Consider the following 22,290-nt stretch of genomic DNA (forward strand, 5'->3'; position numbering starts at 1 on the left):
GGATAAGATAAATAACTGAACATGAGTGGGGAGCTGTAAGTGTAGAGGGAGAGAGGCACAAATGGCACTACGTCAATTTCTTGTGATGGACCAATTTCCTTAGATTTCCCATAAAAACACTCTCTCAACTCTAGTTAAATAGATCCACACTAAAGTAAGTGCCCCAAGTTGATTACAGTTCACATTCTTTGGATGGAAGAAGCATTACTATGTGTGCCTAAAAATTATGACATCTAATTACTACCTATTCAGCTGAAAAATACTTTGCAAGTGAAACCAGTAAGTGATGAAGCATGCAGAAAGCTGGCAGTCCACACAGGAGCTAGTGGTAATGTACAATGAAAATATGACTGGTAACTATTTAAATACATAATTCAAAAACATATAGTATGAATAAGATACATAATGCTGCTATTGACAGATCATGTGTGCATGCTCAGAAGAACAAGAAATCACTACAATAACCACTCAAAGGTACACTGGTTATAGGATAACCAGTAGGATGATGGATAGTACAGTGTCTAAGGCACAGTCAGCTTCTGTAGACTTGGCCTTCTGAAGAACTGAGTTTTTCAGTGCACGTTTCAATCACAAGTGAAGAGAACTGAGCTGCAGCCTGGGGCAGTGAGCAGCAGCACTGGTGGCTGGGCTGCCTGACTAAAGGAACCTGCATGACAGATTTGGTGATGAGTGGCATTTGAGGAGGGAGTAAGCAATGCCTGCTTGGTGAGAAAAGTAGATTTGGAGCACTTTATATTAAGAATGCTTAGAAGATGAATTGCCACTCTGGAAGAGCAAGGAGAGAACAAGAGTCCTAAAATATTTCTAGTGTCCAATATGAGATTCAAATCCTGGCAGAAAGCATCAACTGCCATTTTTAAATCACATTTTCCATATGCAGACAGTGACAGTACGCACAATATCCTAAATTCTTACTTCCTAAACTTCCTTCCTCTACTATATGTATATGTAATCAATAAGAAATTAATAAAGGAAATATCCAGGTATATGACACATCACTTGTCACTTCCTGTTATGAGACAGACTAGTGATTGCTGCAGCAACAAATGTCAAAGTCACATATACACAAATTCTTCTAAAAACATAGAAGAGTCTCTTGAAGACAGCAACTCACAAAAATAAATCAAAGCAAAATGAAAAGTCATGGACAAAATATAAAGGAGTACAATGCAACAGCAAATTAAGAAAGTAGTTGGTCACATTTCTTTCTACCATCTTAGCTCAGCCATTACCAATATGTACTTAGAACTGTGTCTCTGAAGATTGAATTTCATTCACATAACACATAACACACAAAGGATGCTTGTTTTAGAACAGAAAAGTAAGACTCCAAATTCATCTATCAGTGTACAAGAATTATGGGATGCTTGTCTCCACTGAGGATAAGTATGGTAGTCTACATGACCATCAGTCTCAATTTTAAACAGTTAATGTCACTTGCAAGCTACTCTTACCATAAACAACCAACATAATATGCACTACATGGAACCAAATTTTTAATGGGAAATGTTCACTACTGTCTAGAGAGCCAAATATTAACAGGTAAAGAAAAAATTCAACAACACTGTCATCACTATTTCTGAACACGGGCATATTATTTAAAATTTGCAGCTAAAATAACTATAGCATAAGATGTGGTATGTAATTTGAAAGGTCTGTAATTTAGTCATTAAGTATTTTCAGGGAGGAGTTACATCAAATGCAATGTTCTATTTGACAAACAATTTAAGTGTATCTTGGGTATAACATAACTGCCTAGTATCAAACCTTCTGTGGTTATGACTGTCTTTCTGTTGTAGTATTCTGCAGCTTCCATTACTATAGGAAGTTTTCATGTCTAAAGCATGAAACTTCATTGTGCATTTGTAAGCCTTTTAGTCTAAGTCCACAAATGAGGCCCGAAACATAGAGAATTAGATGAGCACGACCAAATTTTGGGCTAAACCAGGATTAATACAGAACATGAGTAAAGAAAGAAATGATCCAGAAAGTTTGCATTAGCAGATACCTGTCCCTGGAGGAAGCACAAATACAGCACCTCCCTATTTATCTTGCAGGTTCCCTAGGCACTTTCAGCTGCACAGAGCTGCTACCTTCATATGGGGAAAGAGACAACTACATTCCATCTGAGCAACACTACACTCCAGCAGCAAGGTGAAACAGCACTGAAACCTTCCAAAGCCTCCAGAGAGACTACATCTCTTAGGTGTATTCAAAGCACTCCTCACACCTCAGGAAGACTGAATTCAGCACAAGCCACTATGGCTAATTTTAAATCCTTCCGCTTCCAGACTAGTTCCCTCACATCCCACTGGTCACTAACTCAAGGAAGTATCACCTCTCCTAAAAAAATCCAAAAGATACAGACTGTAACTATGTCAACTACAGTCCTAAAGTTGATTCATACAGCAGAACACTTTTGCATCTTTGCACATTTACTAATAAGTCTGTCCAAAATGAGTGAGAAAGTGTTGCTAGCAAGGCAAAACTGCTCCACACTTCCGAGCCTGCCCCACAAGAACTGCTAACTTTTGAACATGAGTTTTCTCCGACAGTCAGAGACTTTTGCTCTCTGCTGCTTTACTGTCCCTCATCTGTTCCTTGTGTCTACTGTGAAAGATTCTGTAGTGAGGGCAACTCATCCCCTTGCCAAAAGCTCCTTTTGTGTTCAAAACTCCTCACCAACTTTAGTGGACACACTGCAGGTATAATTCTGGTTTGGAGGCCTACATCATTTCAGAAAGAAAACACAGTTCTTCTAAAACACGGCAGAAAGTTTTATTTAACTTTTCCCCTACTGCTGAAGTGCCAAGATATCCAGGTACCTAAGGATGCACTTGGTGAGATTGCCAAAGACTTCTAACTCCAGCTGAAACCCAGAGAATTAAGCACATTTACTCCAAAGACTTCACAGAGAATCTGTCTATACCTAAGTATTGAGGTCCTGAAAACCCCACTCTACATCCCATTTCCCTTTCCTGTTCAAGGGAATTTTTCTTACTTACTTTTATGAGAATAGAATCTATTAGTTTTCAGTAATATACCCAGTTATTTCACTGTCAGGGATACAATTTCTATGGACAGGGGTACAACTCACACTACAAGAACATTTGGCTTTATTACACTGCCAGTATCTGTTCAATAGCTTTGGATGCAAAGAAATAGGTAAAGAAATTGAGCTTTAAGGATGACACAGTGCTTTTAGACCACATAGAACACTTTTTAACATCATCTGGCACTTTTCCACAGGCCAAGGACAACAAACAGCCTCAAACGCAGAGATTTACAGTTTCTGTTTTACCACCCAAAGTCATCTAACAAGCAAGATTCAAGGTACTTCTGAGCACTAGACAGCACAGTAAGATCAGTTTCCATCATCTGAGAGGGAAACACGTCTAGCAATGGTTACTTTGCTTTCCACCAGAAAAATCAGTTTCACTGTGATCTTTTCAGACGTATAACCCATGAATTTTAAGTTGGTTGTAATATTCCACAGAAATGAAATCTAGCATCTTCCATCTGTACAGATTTAAACACTCTTCTAGAACAGCAACTGTAATAGTTTTGAAATGTCCTTTCCCTTGGTTCTCTTCCTTCCTCCTCCTTATCTATACACTAACAGGTTTGATGACACAGGGATATTTCAGTATTTAACAATGAAATTGAGCATGTCAATGTTTTCTCTATATAATTAATGGAGAAAATATAAACACCTGACAGTAATTATGATTTTGTCTGACTTAATATCAGAGCAGCTTCACTATCTAAAATTCCGAATAACCTTCACAGACTGCTATGTAGTCCTATTGTGAAAGAAAAATGATTTCACAGAAAATTATGAGAAAACTTTATTTTTTTTCTCTTTATAAGGCACATTACTAACATGAATCGAGAATAATGTCTGAGAATGCCAAAATAAAGGATATTTCTCCCAGTGGAATTAAGATTTTAATACTTTGCCTTTGATCTGAATTACACAGTATTCTTTAAATCCAAGAGCACAAAATTCCAGACTTCTGTAAATAACCTGAAGCCTGCTAGCACAAATCTGCCAACTAACAAATCCCTCTTCATCTCTCCAAAGGCTGCATTTTTAAAGGTCATTAGATGGTCAGCTCACACGCTAGATTTACAGGCCATGTAAATAAAATAGACAAAAAACATATAAAATCTCCATTCCCCATTTTGAGTAGCAGTGCCTCTTAAGAGCGTATCATCCCTCGTGAAAATCAGAGAACCTGAGTGCAGGTAATATTCACAGACAATAACAGCAAGATCCTAACTTTTACCCTGGATAAGGCAGCCCAGTGCTGAATTTGCTGTGTTTGTAGGGGTCCTACTGACGTGAACAATGGCTTAGGTAGAGCACAACGCCAAAATATTCCTCTATAGAAGAAAAAAAAACCAACAAACCCAAAAGCCTTGATTTCTGCTTGAGTCTAAGGCCCTGTTTTGTCTGAAACATGAATGATCCTAATGGATACTCAAGGCATTGGAAAGGTCTCACTTCACAAGATCAAGAACTTCAGGTCAATTACAAGTTCAGTGTTAAAGTTCTGCATAAATGCTGTACTATATCTGAATATTGGCTCAAGTGAGCCAAGTGAAATCATGAATTAGATCCACCTTACTTAAAAATCTGCCCTTCAAACCAAAATTAATGCACTGTAGTATGGAGTGTTGTAACAAACTTGCAGTTCCAGACAGCTTTGTCCTGAAGCAGAAGTGGTCCCTCCAGCTACTGCTCTGTGTGTGCCAGTACCTCAACCCCAACACTCCACTCCACAGCTTTTGTTTTCAAAAAGTAGATCAAGAAAATATAAACTGAACCAAAAAAATAACCAAACATCTAAAGTAAATAAATACAAACATCTGAGCCCATACATACATTCAGATTAACTTTGCAAGATTGGACTGTTCCCAAAATATTGAAGTATGACCACGTTTGCATGGGTCATTTCACTTCAGCTCTGCCTCCAGCCTGTCCTCAACGCTATGTGGGAGGGTTACACTAATCAGCTTTTTCTGAAGTTTAAATTGCAGCATCACATCATCACAGCTGTTACACAACATCAAGAAATAGGAGCTTGTGCTGATTTATGAAAGCCAACCTGGTGCTATTTTCAAGCCTCTGAATTAGCAGATATTTTCCCCCATGAAATTATTCAACATTATCAAGTTAAATATTTTAGTTAAGAACTAATAAATACAGTGATGCATGATGTTCTAAGAAGCCAGAGCTATTTTACAGTTAGCATAAACTTACTAGCAATTAATACCTTACAACACTAGGATTTTTCTCACAGCTTTAATTATGTGTTTGTAACTTCATTTATTGGAGAGTGAACGTTTTTCCAAAAGGGAGAAAAAGTACACTACCTGCCCAAGTTTGTTTTAAACAAAATCAGATTATCCAAATTATCCTCTCGTAAAGCATACACTATATAGCTCAACAGCCAGTAAAGCCAAATTCCAAATTTCTATTCTTGGATTTTGTTACTTTGCAGCTGTAAAGGTCTCTGGCACTCACAGCAGCATCTGAAGGAACACCTATGGCATTTAAGCCTTTTACATTCTTTGAAAATCCTTCAGATAACAGATTTTTTCTCTGAAGGAAAAATAGGGGAGAAAAAACCAAAAGAGAGAGAAAATTAAGTCAAAGATGTATCTAGTCAAAGCACACACGTATTCACATATCAATCTTCAGGAAGAATCAAAACATAGTGTAACTCTTGTTAATCTCATAATTGCAAGAGGCTTTTACCCACGGCTGTTAAATAATACGATCCAAATGCCTCTTCAAGATTAAGTATATAAAGTCACTGTGCAACTAAAATAGCAAGACACCAGAGGGTATGCTACACCATTTGCATAAAGAAGAGAAAGATTACTATTGTTTCCTTAATACTGAAGAACATTTACTAGCAGAATATAAATGCATTCTTTGGGAGCACAATGACTGTAACTTTGATTTTTTTACTCCTGTAAATGCCTAATCTGATTACATTACTTTAAAACAAGCAATTTTTATATGAGAAAGCCCTTTGCTTTTCTCATATAAAAGATCCATTTTACAGACAGAAAAGAAGGAAAGGTATTTTTGCAGAGGAAAAAAAGAAATAATCAGAGCAATGAACTGAATAATCTGAGGGCAAGAAACAGGTGCCTCACTGACAAGCTACATCATATTTACACTTATTCTAAATCAGAATTTATGTTGTGGCACCTAAGTAGTAGCAAATCTACCATTGGGAAATCCAAGATCATCTGCTTTCCATGTTCAGAGCCCAATCTAAATAGGTAATATTTGTAGAAGGAATAGAGGTCAAGGTTCCCTGCTAGTGTTGAATTATATTTTTGCTCCCTGGGGAATAAAAAAAAAATAAAAAAGTATTTTTTTCTGGAGTGAAGGAATATAGGGTAAAGTTCCACAGAAATTCACATCTGCAGGCACGGCTAGAATTGAGGATTTTCTGGTCCCCGTAACACAATGAAACATTGGATCTCAATCTCTTACAGTAAAGACTGGTGTATAAGGTTATTATGCAGCTCTGTACATTTCATGTCAATGCACAGACCTACTGATTCTACAGCTACTGTAATAAAATTGTAATTAAAACAAGAGATTTACAAAATATCTATTACTTACAAAATGAGATGCAAGATTGTGTTGCAAAAAAACTCTAATTAAGGCAAACAAAAAACCACTTAGTGACTGATCTTAGTCTTCTATACAAAACAGATGATAATCTGGTTTTTTATAACAATGCTCAAGATCTCAGTTTGGGGTGATGTCTGTAGGCACCCCAGAATCAGGACATAGCACCCTATTACAGTCTGAGCCCAGTGAGATGTCACAAGTCTGAGCACAGACAGGCACACAGCCAGTATTGTCCAACACAGCCATTTCCCCTGTACACTTTGGATACAGGAGGTTCTCATCTCTTCCACAAGTTATCAGAGGTGCAGCCTCTCACAGCTGAAAACCCTTTGGAGGATGGAATTAACCCAGAGAGCTGAGCCCCTGGCAGGAAGTATCCTCAGAGGTTCCTCAGAGCTGTACTGCAGGGCTCAATTCACAGTCCAGCCTGGAGTCAGCAATGCAGCACGACCAAAATATTTGGAATTGGTCACTGAATGGAAGGGAAGAATTTGAGCTGTGAAGATTACCTTTTTATTTGTAAGAAGCATAGAGTACACACATCATTATTCCCATCCCACCTGTAATTTCATCCCAGAATAATAGTAATGCTAGTGGCATTTGTGTAGTATTCAATCCAGCAACAGGTAGAATGAGGGAGAAAATATCTAATTTTGAAATTCTTCAACAAAACCAAAAGGTTCTGCAAATAATTTCATGTACTCCACCAAATCTGAAAAATTTCAAAAGCCACTGAGCTTATCTAGAAACTTCTATAGTACTTTTTAAGAGCCAGAAAAGCTTACATGATATGGTCAACTATCCTTTTTCAATGTAACATCTTTCTTACATGTGCAAATTGGTTTTGTACCTGTATCTAAGGAGCAACTGGTGAAACTGAATAAAAAGAATTTCACAAGTAGTTATTTAGCAGAGACTTAATCATTCTTTAGCCAGTCTGCATTTTTTTCTTTAAAGCAAATTAGAGCCCAGAGTGCAAAATGGGTATTGTGACTTGTTTCCAGCTGTAAGCAACCTAAGCAATTTGAGGTTTTGCTACCTCCTAGACTACATGAAATATAATATTATTTTGACTGTCAATCCCCACCTAAGACAATAGAAAAATAAAACTGAGTTGGGTGACCAAGTTTGGTGTGTTCAGAAGATAACAGTGAACCAAGCTGACTAATTTCCCATTACCAGTCTGCTGTCTTGCAGAGAAAGCAGCCCAGCTCCAACCTTTAATTACCTAAGTAGTACTTACTAAACTTAGTTGCCCTAAATATCCACAGATTAAAGCAGTTCTGGAGATGATCCCAGATAGTCTTTCCAAGTAAGAACTCTCTCATAACGTGCTCTTACTAAACAATCCTGTACAACCAAATAACTATAAAGTAGTAAACACATAAGGTATTGAAAAACACAATTGATTAACTGATTATCTTCAAATCTAAAGTACATATTCTGCACTCAAAAGTCAATTGGACTAAAGAAACCCTCCCCTCACCCTCCATGAAAAAAAAAATTTCAAAGAGCGTTGAGTCAGGCACAAGCACAGGTTTGTTCACACACGAGAAAACACTGCTGACCATTTTCTTTCCTTTTTCAGCCTGCAAGCAGCAAGAGGTCCTCATTTTACTCCTGTTGGTGTTTTACACAGTCCCTCTCACACAGCAGTCCCAAAACACATTCCCCAGTGGTAGAAACATCCACAGAGACCTGCAACCTCCCTAGCCACAATTTTTTATCTCCATTCTCTGTGGAGAGCAGTTGGCCCAAAGATGGGTCAGCCAGGAATGTACTCACCCTCTTCTATGGAGCAACTAAAAAGATCTATACATTCCAAGACTTCTTCTCCCTCTATGTGGAAAACATGAACAAATCACAAGTGCTCTGTAGCGCAGCACTGAGCTGCCAGTTTTACCTAGTTGGTAATGCTAAATCTAATGCTTTACTTACTGTGAAAATTTGCATCTTTCATTTTAATAAGCACAATAAAAGAGTCAAATCATGAGCTGATCAGGAAGGAGTGATCAGCTGATGGTGATATTGAGCTCCAGGCTCAATGAACTTAATATGGCTACAATTTATGATTATGTGGGAGGGAAATGGAGCTACTGACCTTCTCTGCTGACTTTGGGTAAGTCACTTTACCTTTTTTCAGTCTTCTTTTCCTTGTTCATTTTCATTAGGCACTCTTAGGGACGACCACTGCATCTCATAACAAGGACAGACAACACTATAGCTCTACAGGGATCTCCCACCCTCAACTAGCAAAACATCACTGACACAGGACTAATTAATATGCTAGCTTTGACTTCTTCTCTGTCTAGCCAATCCTGGCTGGCCAGTTTCTCAGAGCACCACAGTACTCATGGCTCCTGAAGTGAGATTCAAGAAAGGAGAGAGTGATAATATTCCAGATAAGTTTCTTTCACCTTTTGCTCTGGAAGTGTCTGCATAAAAATAACAAGAAAAGGTAAATGGACATTGGAAACATCTGAAAGTGTCAGTGCAGGTAAAGGAAGCAGACAAAGGATAGCAGCAACAAAGAAGAGCAAGACTGGCAATAGGCAACAGAAGGTAAGAAAAAGCCTTACAGTTTTAGGCAACAGCAGTCAAAGATCCTATGGAGGGATTTAAAAACACATAACACAATCAAGTAAAGAATGCAACCTTCACAAAGGCATGAAAAGTAAAGGGAGAAAGTTCTTATCAAAGAACTAAACCAGAAATAACATTGCAACATCCAGCACTAAATCTGTAGGGCAGAGCCTCAGCTGCTGTAAACTGTCATGGTTGTATTGATGGTAGAGTTAAGGGAGCACAGATATGCTCCCTGAGGCTCCAAACAACTGCCTCTCTCAAAGAGTCAGTTTTGGTCTAGGAGCTCACAAAACTCAAAGCACAAGCTGATTCACAGTAAATGGGGGAGTCAGTAATAAATCTGTTCTCCACATTTCAGTCAATTTAAACTTCTAAACATAAATTTCATTCAAAAATTTCATTCCAGAAGCTTAAGTGTTTCCCACCATCTGTGAATATCTTACATCTTGCTATTAAAAGGTTTAAATACCTTTGAATAGCAATAGATTCAATTATATTTCCCTCAACCCACTAAACAACTGAATGTGTCATATGCAGGGGAAAAGTAATTCATCAGGTTTAGGCAATTTCCAAGAATTTTCCAACAAGCATGCATGAAACTGAACAGGCAAAGTCTAAATTATCATCTTCTTGCTTGCAGGAAGGCACATTTACCACTGTTCCTCACTATGGGTAGATAATGTCACCCTCAGCATCGTTAATGTAGCAACTGTTATTAACATTAAACCCTTAATCTCATGTTGAAAAAAAAAATAAACAATTGGCTGAAAACATACACATGGTAACCTGCATTCCATGTGAATTGTTTGCTCTGCTATACTTCAATTTACCAGTAGAGTTCCAGCAGGAATTAATCTGACTCAGTTTCTAAGGCTATTACAATTTCTACTAGGATGTCTTCAATGTCTGTCAACTTCAAAGAATAAAGAAAACCACCACTCTTTACTGCCTGAAAGTCTTGCCTCCCTGTAGAACAGAATTGATGCCAGTTGAATTGTCTGCAGGTTCATACAGTATTTTCAGCCTGCTAGGTGGACAACCACATCTATACTGTAAAATGGCATTGGCATAACAAATACAAAACAAATACATATAATAAAATTTTGTAACTTCACAAAAAAAATTATAAAGGTTCTAATCAGAAATATTAGCAGAACAAAGTTTAAAACTAATTTACTGTAATTTCTTGCCCAACCAAAACCAAACCTCTCTCTACATTTTGATTTTTCACTCTGTTTTATCACTTTCTCTGCTTACTACTTCCCAGGGCCTACCTCTTTGCCTTGCAATTCCCAAGATTCTCCTGTGGCTCACCATCCAAATTCAGTCTCCCTTAATCACCTGTGTCTTTCATCTATCCTCCAACTCCAGGATGCCTGACAGGATAATCTCAGTCTTTCTGCCACACAGTTACAACCCCCAAATTTCTCTACCCCTCTTGAAGCTTCTGGTGACAATCTTCTGTCTCCAGGTGCTTTTCACACTCTACTTCCCTGCAGCTCAGTTCTGCACTTGTTGAGTTTTGTCTGAATCCTCCTTGGACACTGGTGGTCCAAGTGAGACTGATGAAACACCGAGTGCACAGAGATGCAGAAATGAATCCAGAATTTTAGCATCCATCAAGAAACCCAGAATCTCATAAAGACTGCGCCAGGCCAACCCCTGCAGTATGGATTAATGCTCACAGGCTGATTTACAAGGCCTTTTCAAGCCACTTCCTACAACAGCAAAGTCGGGTCTGGGAGCAGCTGCACGTCATACAAGGCAGGACAGCAGTGCTTTCAGTCTCAGCTGCAGTACAAGCTGACATAGAAATCAAAATTGCCATGGACAAGGATAGGTACATTTAAACACAGCTTTTATATCAACAGCACCATTTTCTAAGTCAAAAATGGAGCACATATCTACAAAATGGTCTAACTCCCCAGTCATACCAGAGAAGAACATATCCAAATACACACACATTATCCCCCACTAAAGGTGAGTCAGTCAGCAATACCATGGAGAGCTGCATGTCCAAGTCTTATTAACTTTGATTTTGAAATCTCTAATTCGGGATTTCAAATATGTCCTGAGTGAAATGTAATTCATTTGATTTCCACACCATATCATAGGACAACTCAGGCTGGATGGAACTTCAGAAGGACCAAACACCATTTTTCCAGGAGCCTAACTCAAAACCGAGGTGTCTGGATTTGATTCTGTCACATATTTCCTCTTTGACCTCAGGGCAATAATTTACACAGCTGCTCTCTGCCTGAGTTGTCTGCAGTTACAGAAAAAGAAATGTTGCACTATTACTACATTAACATCTGAGGAATGCTTAGGTAATGTGGTTTGAAATACAGGCAAATCAGATATCTGAATACTAGAGCTGGGCTAATACAGGAAACTTGAGATCTCAGTCTAGCACTCTAGAGCATTCAACCTGGTTGTTTCAAGTATGAACCTGTGCCCACAGACATTACATTTAGTTCTGAAGTGGCTACATTTTAAAAATTCGGATTTTTGTTTCAGGCCTGCTTTTTGGTTCCAAAGCAAAGACTTAGCTTGTGAAAGTCCTTACCCACAGTGTGCTTCAACTGGACCCAAGCCAACTGTAAATAAATCTGAGTCATATGAAATAAAGATTATATTAAGTAGTATTTTACTAGGTTTAATAATATACAATAATGTAAGAAAATACTATTTAATATATTTAATTTTCCTTTGTTTACTACACCTCTACATGGCATTTTAGCCAGACCTTAATTTACTGTGTGTTAAACTGCTTCCAGCAAACTTGACACCTAAACCTGGCAAAATGGATAAATTACCCTGGAGTTCATTTTCGGTTCTCAGCTCTCCAGGGGATGCTGCTGGCAGGTTGAGTCAAAGCACAGAGAGATGTTTGTGTCATTTTGTTCTAGTATTTTGGATGCCAGTTTTAATACGCTGCTAGAAAATGAACAGCTCAGAAAGGGGGATGATTATTTTTCAAATTCTATGTTTAGTCAAAGCACATTTCCTGCACTGGTTCACAAAAAAGCCCCAGAAACAAACAAAACAATAAACAAACAAACCAACCAACAAAAAAACCCAACACAAAGAATACCCCCACACACTTTTCCCAACTAACTTCAAGTACACCTACCTGCATAACCATTTAATAGTCACCCTCAAAAGCCATGCAAAGGTGTCAGAAGTTTAATCTCAACCTAGGTGTGAATTCTGATTTAGGAGACTTGGCAGTCAAATAAGAAAAACCTGTGATAACATGTTTGTCATTTGCCATCAACTACCCCACTAAAAGTGGTTTTAAACTGTCACACATCTATTTTCCCCAGAATCAGAAGCCATACAAATGAGATCACAGTCAATAAAGTTTACTACTCAGCATCTACAGGTACAAGAGGGAGTCTGGAATCACTGGGTGAGGGTGAATAACCCAAAGTAAACCCAAAACAAATAAAACCCCATCAGCATATGACAAGTAGCTACAGAAAGAAGCTACATGCCAGCTAATTAATAAGTCTTTCAACTGCATAACTAAATACACATTCACAAGACACTGAACTGATAGGTTATGCAAATACTGTATGAATAAAGCAACTAAGAATTTTTTTCTTAAACCTTTCTTCATTTTCATTTCCTTTTAGACCAACATGAAAATAGAATGTTTATGGCTGATAGCTTTCCTGGTCTTTGAGGGCATAACACACTGGACTAACAAAAAATTTTAAATCCATATGCATGCACTATGCACGCACATGTCAATAAATCTATCATACTACAATAGTTGCACATACTCTATGCATTAAGGCAGAGAGGAAGTCTGACTAATATGCATGTGGGGAATATTTGCAAATAACAGAACACAATAACTGTCTCTAGTATCTCAATGAGACTGTGGTCATTCTGTGCTCAGAATTGTATGAATGCATAGTAAGACCACAGTCAGGTCATGCTAAGCTTACTAATTTAGGCTGTTCATGAAACTAAGGTTTACAGTGAAAATATTAATACCACATCCTTAAAAGTGGAGGTCTGAGGCATTTATCCCTGCTACAAAATGGAAGTTTAATCTAAGGAAGATCATGAGCACATTGTTTAAAGGAAATACATATTACCACATCATTTAAAGAAAACTTACATCAGCACAAAATTACATATTCCACCAGCCTTTATTAGGCTAAGTTTATGATCTTATACATTAAGGTGTCAATAAGGATTAAGGAAAAAAAGGATACATCAATATAGCATATTAAGAATTATGCATTTAAATAAGCACTGTGTTTGTTAAATACAACTAATGGAAATCAATAGTTCCTATAGTGTCTTTACTACAAGTGTACAAGAAATAACATTTTCTGCGCCTTTGGAAAATTGCTTGGAAGAGTCAGTCCTGTCTTCTCTAGTCATCATTGATTTTTGTAGAAAAAAATACCAGGCTCTTGTTCTCTCTATGGTATGCTAACCAAACTGTCTAAGACTTCTATAGTTTCTCTACAATGCATGACATCTTACATGAGTCCCCAAGGTTTTAACTAACAGTGTAAAATATACACAGACTTAATGACTTTGATCCTGACTCAGAACTCATTTATACACATGCTACTGTCACTTTACTGTAGAGGACTGATTCTTTCTCTCTTGCTGCAGCTACAACAAAGCATTGCTATAACGTGCCTTTTAATGCTAAACTAAACATGTAGAATGGCTCAGGAAGAAATGCTAACCCTGCATTTTCCCCAGCCCACAATTCATCTTTACCCACTAATAGCAATGGAAGGAACACACTTGAACATATTTAAAATCCGTGTAGCTGATGAACTGTCCATGGTTGACAAACCACAGGCAAGAAAACCCCACTGCCTTTTGGCTTCAAGGCCGCTCCCTAACTAGTGTCAGAAGACAATGGAAATATATTCCCATTTCTAATTCACAGGAAAAAAAAATTCTACCCATATACAGAGATTACTTGAAAATATTCACAACAGCAAAGAGTCTGGATCAGTTGTTTAACAGCCTGACATGCCCCAGTGGAGGCACGTGGTAAGAAACATCATGACACCCAGTCACCCCACCTTGTACGTGCCCTGGAAATGTTACTTGGAGTTCTGGAGGACATGGAGTCATAGGAACATTTTGAAACAAGAGGCAAGCCATTGGAGCAGAGAAGCTACAAATCAGACTTTCTGGGCAGATGGCACTGCAAGCTAGCAAGCTGATGGCAGATGGAAGTGAGAGCTTGGATACAGCAAAAAAATCGGTTGCAAACTAATGAGGTATGTTAAGATGCTAGAGACAACTACTCTTTTCTGATCTCTCTGCTTTAAGTGAGGGTCAGGTCAACTCCTCCTCCCACAGAAATCTACCCAGAGCCATGAAGAAAAGGTAGTTTGGTTTCTTTCCAAAAGGAAGCCATGCAGAGAGTTACTGAATACCAAATAAATATAAGATTCATAATTCAAAAATCCCAGGCTCTCATGAAATTTCTGAAGTCCAGAGCCTTCTACATACAATCTATAAGCCCTCCAGCCTCCAGGACAATAAAAAGACCAATATCTTATCAAAGCAGAGAAGCTTTCAACAATGGGGAAGTTCAAAGCCAGGAATGATCTTTAATAGAAAAATGTTACAGAACACGTTAACTGTGGTGAGGATTTGGTCTCAGTCCAGACGAGAATCAAGGCTGGCTTGGTGCTCCCAAGGCTCTACCTCCTTCCTGCAGCTGACCTACAGTTCCCTTGCTGCTAAGGGATAGAGACAATCTATAACCCTTCATGACTGCAGAATATTACTATCAGAAAAAATGTAGAGCACCTCTTAAGATATTCACCTCTTCTGATGATCATTCCTCTGATACAAAAACTCCAACTTTTCTTCTCCAGTTACATACACACACACATATATTTTCTTGTTCTCTTTCAAATTCCCCTGGTTCTTTTTTAAAGCAGCATTGCTGAGACTTAAGCATTTTTCCTCATCTGATAAAATGCCTCAGAAACATTATCACTGTTTCCAGAAGATACAAAATTATCTACTTCAGCAAATGAGACTAATCTGAAACAGTGAGCTATGTGAGCTTCTAGAAGATAGCAGCTCTCACAAGCTTCTAACATTACTTCTAGAAGCTTATGGAGTTTTTATCCATATAAAATATGGATATATTAGAAAGGGTGAGCCTTTCTTGCCAGTGTCATGAAGTGCAGGAATCTCATGGTTTTATAAACTTCTACAGCTGCCATTTCTAACAATTGGGATTTTTATTTTTTTCACTTACATGTAAGTAGGAAAATTGAGTGAAGTGGTAAATATATTAACTTCATTGAAAGCCTTTGGAAAAAGGGAGGTAAAGCTGAAGACTTGTGTGGGATGCTAATGAAATGGGAGCACAGCAATAACACAAGGGATTAACAGGCTCTCAGCAAGAACCTGCATTTCTCAAGGTACTATGAAATTCCTGTATCCTAAACATACATATAAAACCATCCACATAACAAAAGAAAACTGCAGTATACCATACACACAGCCATGCATTTGTACAACCCCTCACGCTTAGAGCAGACACAGAAATTACATAGATGAGAGTAAGTACATCTCATAAAGGAGCCCACAGGGAACCGTGTATTCATATTCCAGCTGAAAATCCACACTCTCACCAATCTTCTGTGCAATCTCTGCCAAGTCTCTTGACCTTTCCTGGGACTCCTCTCTCTGTAGTCATGTGATTACACAAGCTACATTCCCACAGACATGAGCTATATTACTTGCTACTATTTGATAGGTGTTCCATCATTGCTACCTTCTCGTTACCTGACAAATCTCAATCCCTGGCTACCAGACAAGAATGAAAAAAATAAATAGAAAAAAAGCAAGTCAACATCCCATACACTGAAAAACAAAACAACAAAAAACAAAGCCAACAAAGAAATCTACAGAAGCAATAACAATAATGGGCTCTTATGGTCTCACTCCTGCCCCACAAACACCGACTTCTGCTATGTTCAGATGTTCCCTTTATTTGCAGCTTACATCTAGTCACTCCTACAGCATCTCAATTCCCCCTTCAGCTGCAGAAGATACACAGGGATAAGCAGTGCATAACTCCAGAATAACAGGAAGTGATTAAAAATGCTACAACTGCAATCCTGTGAAAGATTTGATCTGTAAATCTGTGTTCTAACTGAAGAAACACTTTTTAAAAGAAAGGCTACTACCATTACTGTGACTAGAAATTATTAATTTAATGCAAGTTTTGTGATATTTTTCTTAAACTTCAGCATCCTGAGGCATATTTGGGCCTCCCTTGTGTCCATCTCTTGTGGTTAAGGAGAAAAGTGCACCTCAGAGACCTGAATTTCAGAAATTTCATCAAAATTACCCAGCTGTATTTATCTATTCCAATTGTTCTTAAATTCTAATCTTATGACTTTAGAAGAATGGAGGAAGCTGGACTATCTGTTTTAAACATGTGCAGAAGTCAGTATTGCTTCTGAAATTCCAATTCACATGCAAGCATGTTTTTGCCTTGGTCGTTTTATCATATCATTGTGAAAAAGTTCTCATTCACGCTAAATAGAAGTCTCCACCAGGACTTTGACAGATGTCTTTCTGATCTAGCTTCTATAATTTTGTGGCCTCCATTGCCTTGACTCCAAGTGTGCTGGCAAGTATGTGCTCAGACATGATCACATTGATGCATCCACATATATGGAGGAAAATGGAAGAGGAGTGGGAAAGATTAGTATTTTCTGATTATTCATCAAGAATCATTATGTGTTTCCAAAAGGTCATTTTTGCATTCTTTCTTGTTTATTAACTACTTTGACAGACAGATCAAGAGCATCATAATGTTACAGATAAAGAACACAGAAAACTGACCCACAAAGTTCTTAACAAAAGCATGGGGGAAGCTCTTGGACATCAAGAGGATACAGTTACAACTTTTGGATGCACATACTTTGAGCTATGTTCTTCCATTCCTCTCTCAGGAGTGTGTAAGCACACTCCTGTGCTTACACACAGGAGTGATCCTCAATCTATAGAACTGGCACCTCAGTATCACAACAAACACGTAAGTGAGGGCAGGAACACTGCTCCAAACTCTTCTAGTTCCTGGGGCTGACAGCAGCCCAGAACTCATGCTGACACTGTTGGCGAGAAGGCACGCACTCCATTGCTACCACAGAGTTTGTCTAAGAGTCACATTAAAAGAAAAAAAAATCTGAACTTTAAATTAACTTGGCTAGTGCCATTGGCAAAATGTCTCATCTCCCACACACCATAAACTACAGAGAGGCAAGGAGAGAGAAAGGAAATACACACTGGAAAGACAGATGGGAAGATGAAAGCATTGTGGACTAACACTGATATTAAAATGCATCATCTATTCCTGCCCTCAATCAATTCTTTTTGCTTGGCCAAGATAGACATCCTGAAGTAAAATGGATTCCAGGGTTTCCAGATCACTTACCTCATCAACCCCCTCCACACAACATAAATTCCTACTCTGAATACAAAGTTTATCACTAAACTAGCAAACCATGATTAACTGTGTAACAGTAATGAACATAAATCACTGAGCTCAGATGTCATCTAAAACACTGCATATTTAGCTATCCGTAGTTTTAAGAGGCGCGCACCTCTCGTGACTTGTACAATATACACACATCAACTGGACAGAAATGAATAATCACCGCAGGAACAAAGCTACAGAAATTGAATTGTCAGCACTAGCCTCACAATGACCCTAAACATGCCTTTATCTGAACATTACCTTTTGCCTTTGATACATACAATCATGTCATTATGTAACACAATAAACCTTATTTCTACACAGAATAGTCCTGGTTTGTTGGGGTTTTTGAAGTTTAACACTGATGGTCACACATCACTGCAGCTTGGTCATGACAAAACTACCCAATACATCTCAAGAGTTTATAGGACATTACAAAGTTTTCCCATCTTACCTGGATCTGTACAGTTCTTCTCTTCATGTGTCCCATTAGGTGATGCCATCAACCTTCTATTCCTCCATATTCCTGATATGCTTCTGTCTGCAACAGCTGATTCTTGGCCTATATTAAATAAAAATACATTATGCCCATTAGCACCAATTTTTTCCTGCATCATCCCAGCTGGACTACACGTGCCCACTAAGAAGGAGCATGGACAGACCATCAGAATGACAACAGGGCAAAATCCAAGGTGTGACTGAAGCACATGCCAACAGACATGTGCTAGGTGCTCCTAGCTCCAAAGGGTGCAACCAGGCACCATATCCGAGATGCTGGCATGTTCTGGCTATCGGAGCTATCAGAACACTTGGCTGTGACCCACAGCAGGAAAATATTCTGCAGCAAGGAAATGCTGAAGCCTGTACCTGTGAAAGTCAACACTTGCAGCTCCTATAGATGAAACCAGCCCAGCTATGCTGACATGAGCAAAAATCACACTTCCATTTAGTCATCTGTACTTACACATATTATATTACTGCTTTCATGAAAAAATAAAAATGCATATGGATATGTTCCAGTTACATTTTAGTTTATTCTGAATTTTTCAGTCTTGGGTGTGCTTAATAATATCAAACCATTCATAACTCGTCAAAGAAAATAGAAATTACAATGAATTCTCCTAAGTCTTAAAAAATCAAAACTTTTTTAGAAGTCAATGGAGCTTCTGCCAAAATGCATACTCCAGAAGCATTCTCAACAAAACCTGTTAAATAGACAGACTACAGGAGCACTTGAGAGATCATGTGCCGTATGAAATTATAATAATCAAAGAAAGAATAGAACCCCTTAGTTAAATCAGTTCCACCTCAATCTTATCCATTTCAAATGAACACATTGTAATAACAAAAATTCTTCCTTGGCCAATTTTAGAGTTCATACTGTCATCATGTAATGCCTGTGTTTTCTTAGTGACTCCTGGAAAAAAGAAATCTTGTTCAGAAGTTAGTTTTTACAGAGTAAAATATTCTGAGCCACAATGATAAGAAACATAGACAACAGATGGTCAGTGTTTATGGATAATATGTACTGGAAATTAGCCAGCTGAAAAAAAAAACCTACCTGATGCAGCATACTATCAAAAATTAGGTTATGAGGGATTTAGTTGATAACCCAGGAGATTAAAAACTTTCATTAGTCATGACATTTTTCATGAAAAGCTAAAAAAGTTGTGGAGAACAGCAACTGCAACAAAAAAAAATCCCTCAAGCTATGCAAACATATTCATACCCCCATTACTTGTTTCCAAGTTGAAAGTTTTAAGATGAGCAATATGCTAATATGGTCTAGGACACTGAATTCTTATATGGATGGCTTGTTGCCATCCTAGATACAGCTCAAACAAGCCAGGCAATAATTTGAGCACAAGAGCATTACAAACTATGACAAGTTCTAGCAGATTTTTCTTCCCTAAAGCACACACTTGAACTTCAGCTTTAATTTAAGCAGATGACCCATCCTAACTGTGCTGAAATCTGAGTTTCAGCATTTCATTAAATGTAGATGCTTAGTGATGGGCTTAGTCAATTTTGTTCCTAAATCTTCAAGGACTGTTGGCAGCCCTACCGAGAGACTCAAGTGCTGTCCCAGGAACCTTAGTTTTTGTATTTGAGGGATGTGAAGCATATTTCAGGATGAGGGCCTGAAGCTGCATACAGCCCAAACCATGCCAGCAGGCAGAGGAACGAATAGGAATTAAATAGTTAATTATAAATGCATCAGTTTACCAATACAGCACATACGCAAATGATGCAAAAGACTCTGTTATAATACTCTCTCTATAAAACGTAAGATTAGCACCATTCCTAGCCTAAAATTCAGAATTTTCTGTCAAATCTATATTGTAACGGGGGAGAAGTGTTGGGGGTGCGTGTGAGATTGAGAAAAGAAGCAGCTATAGCTGATGGAGATTTACAACCTAAGGACAAAACGAAAGGCAGCCCGAAGTTGCAGAGGGGACCACGGGCGGCTGGAGAGAACTCCACTCTGATGTAACAGCAGGGGGGAAACTCCTTCAGGGCCGTTCGCAGGCACAGAGCTGCCCTGTGATGCCCCGTCGGCTCCCGACCCGAGGGGCGCGGCGGGCTCGGCGCCGGGGAGCCCCCGGACGAGCAGGCGCCAGCGGCGCAGCTTCCTCCTCTCCCCGGGCAGCTTCTCCCTCTCCCCGGGCAGCTTCCCCCTGTCCCCGGGCTGCAGCCACGCATCCGCCCGGCGCGGGGATTTCTCCCGAGGAAGCCGCTCCGCCCGGCCGCCGGGGCATTTCCACAGGGAGACCCCAAACGGGAACAGCCAGCGTCGCTTGACCCCGCCAAAGCCCGGCAGCCCCGGGGCGGCTGCAGCCCCCGGGCCGCTCCGGCCGCCCGCCCGGCCTGCCGGGGTCCGCCGGTCCCGCCGCCGCTGCCACTCACCCACTCTGGAGAGCAGGCTGGACATGCACCAGGCGAAGAAGAGGATGGCGCAGATGAAGCCCAGCTGCTGCAGCAGCATCTCCCGCCTCTTGCGAACTTTCCTCAGCATAAGCAGCATGGTCTTCGGAGGGGCGAGCGGCGTCTCCTCCAGCTCCATCGGAGCGAGCGCGGGCGCCGAGGGGACGGCCAGCGGGTCGGTGGGAAGCGGGGATCACTCCCGGCGGCTTCCCGCGGACGGCTCCATTTCGGTCGGGCTGCAGCGCGAAGAGAAGCCGATACCCAGGCCCTCAGGTCGGCGGCGGCGCAGCGGAGGGAGAGGCAGGTGGCGGCGGGCGGGGAGGCGTTGGCAGCCCGGAGCGGGGGGAGGCGTCGCGCTCAGGGGCCGGGCTGAGCCCCGCGCCCCATGGCCGGCGGCGGAGGAAGCGGCGCGGCGGCGCCCCGCGCTCCTCGGGCAGCGGCCGCCCCACAGCGCGCCGCGGGCTGCGAGTCAGCGCCGAGGCACGGACGCATCCATGCGGCTCCCTGCCCGCCCGGCCAACTTTGAAGTTTATCCCTTTCCTCCCTCCCTCCCCCGCCGCCAGCCGTAGGCGGCAGGTGGGCGACTCAGCCGCCGCGGTGACAGCAGCTGCCGGCGGGCTCTCAGCGGGTGCCGGGCGGGCTCTCAGCCCTGGCGGGCGGCTCGGCCCCTTCTCCCCGCCCCTCTCCCGCAACTTTCTGGGTGCTCCTCCGGCACCCATAGCAACGCGCATGTTCCCTCCCCCACCGCCGGGCCGGGGGGACGGAATTAACTGGTGAAATTAATCCTTTCTCCTACCCGGCGCAGGAATGCCCGGCTCTCGGTGTCGCGCTTGGCGTCCCTGCGCGGAGGGGAGCGGGCAGCGGTAGGTGCCGCGGTGCAGAGGTGCGGGCCGGGGCCGGGGCCGGGTCAGGCGATGGGCTGCAGCGCGCTGGAACGCGAGCAGCGCCCCGCGGCTGGCGAGGAGCACCGATGGCTCGGGGCTCTTCCACCTGTCTCAAGAGATGCCTTTCAAAATGGGCTTCCATGGGGAGAATGGAGCTTCTGCGCGCAGTTTGCGCTGCGACGAACGCGGGATGTTTAGGATGACAAATTAATGACCCATTTTGTGAAGTGGTGATTAGTTCTAGACTGTGCCACCGCGATTTCATTTTTTTTTAAAACTAAAATTTTATGTTTACATTAATTAAGTGGTTACTGTTAGCCAACGAGTTGTGGGAACTTCCTCCTACAGCGCACGTATCGGTTCTGTATTCCTCCCAGAAACACATGAGGAAGCACATGTAGACAAAATGGGATTAACTCATCTGATCTTCCTTTTGATACAGCATTTGGTTTGTGACAGAAGGCCTTTCAGGTGGTTCCCTCTGGATCATTGTCTATATTCTTCAGAAACGACAACACATATCTGGCATTGTTTGTCATGGTTTCATAATTATAATACAAATAGACCACGTAAACAAATAATCACAAATAAAATATCACAAATTATCCATTGTTTTCCCATTGTTCAAATGTGTTTTCGGGTTTTGCTTGTGAATTCTATCCACTATAGTGAGATGCAGAGGCACAGTGCTCAGGATGCTCTGGTACACACTG

General features: G+C 40.6%; 1 protein-coding gene across 1 annotated transcript in view; it reads right to left on the reverse strand.

The window, feature by feature from the left end:
* The window catches only part of LOC128789250 (ras and Rab interactor 3-like), a 160,311-nt gene extending 139,400 nt beyond the window's left edge, over positions 1-20,911 (reverse strand). The window contains exons 1-2 of the mRNA XM_053944989.1: positions 20,676-20,911; positions 18,223-18,330 (exon numbers count right to left, since the gene is read on the reverse strand). Of these exons, the coding sequence (XP_053800964.1) occupies positions 18,223-18,330; positions 20,676-20,832 (265 nt within the window). The 5' untranslated portion in view covers positions 20,833-20,911. The remainder of the gene's footprint in view (positions 1-18,222; positions 18,331-20,675) is intronic.
* Positions 20,912-22,290: the final 1,379 nt, after the last annotated feature.

Source organism: Vidua chalybeata, chromosome 6, assembly GCF_026979565.1.
Source record: "Vidua chalybeata isolate OUT-0048 chromosome 6, bVidCha1 merged haplotype, whole genome shotgun sequence".
Lineage (NCBI taxonomy): Eukaryota > Metazoa > Chordata > Aves > Passeriformes > Viduidae > Vidua > Vidua chalybeata.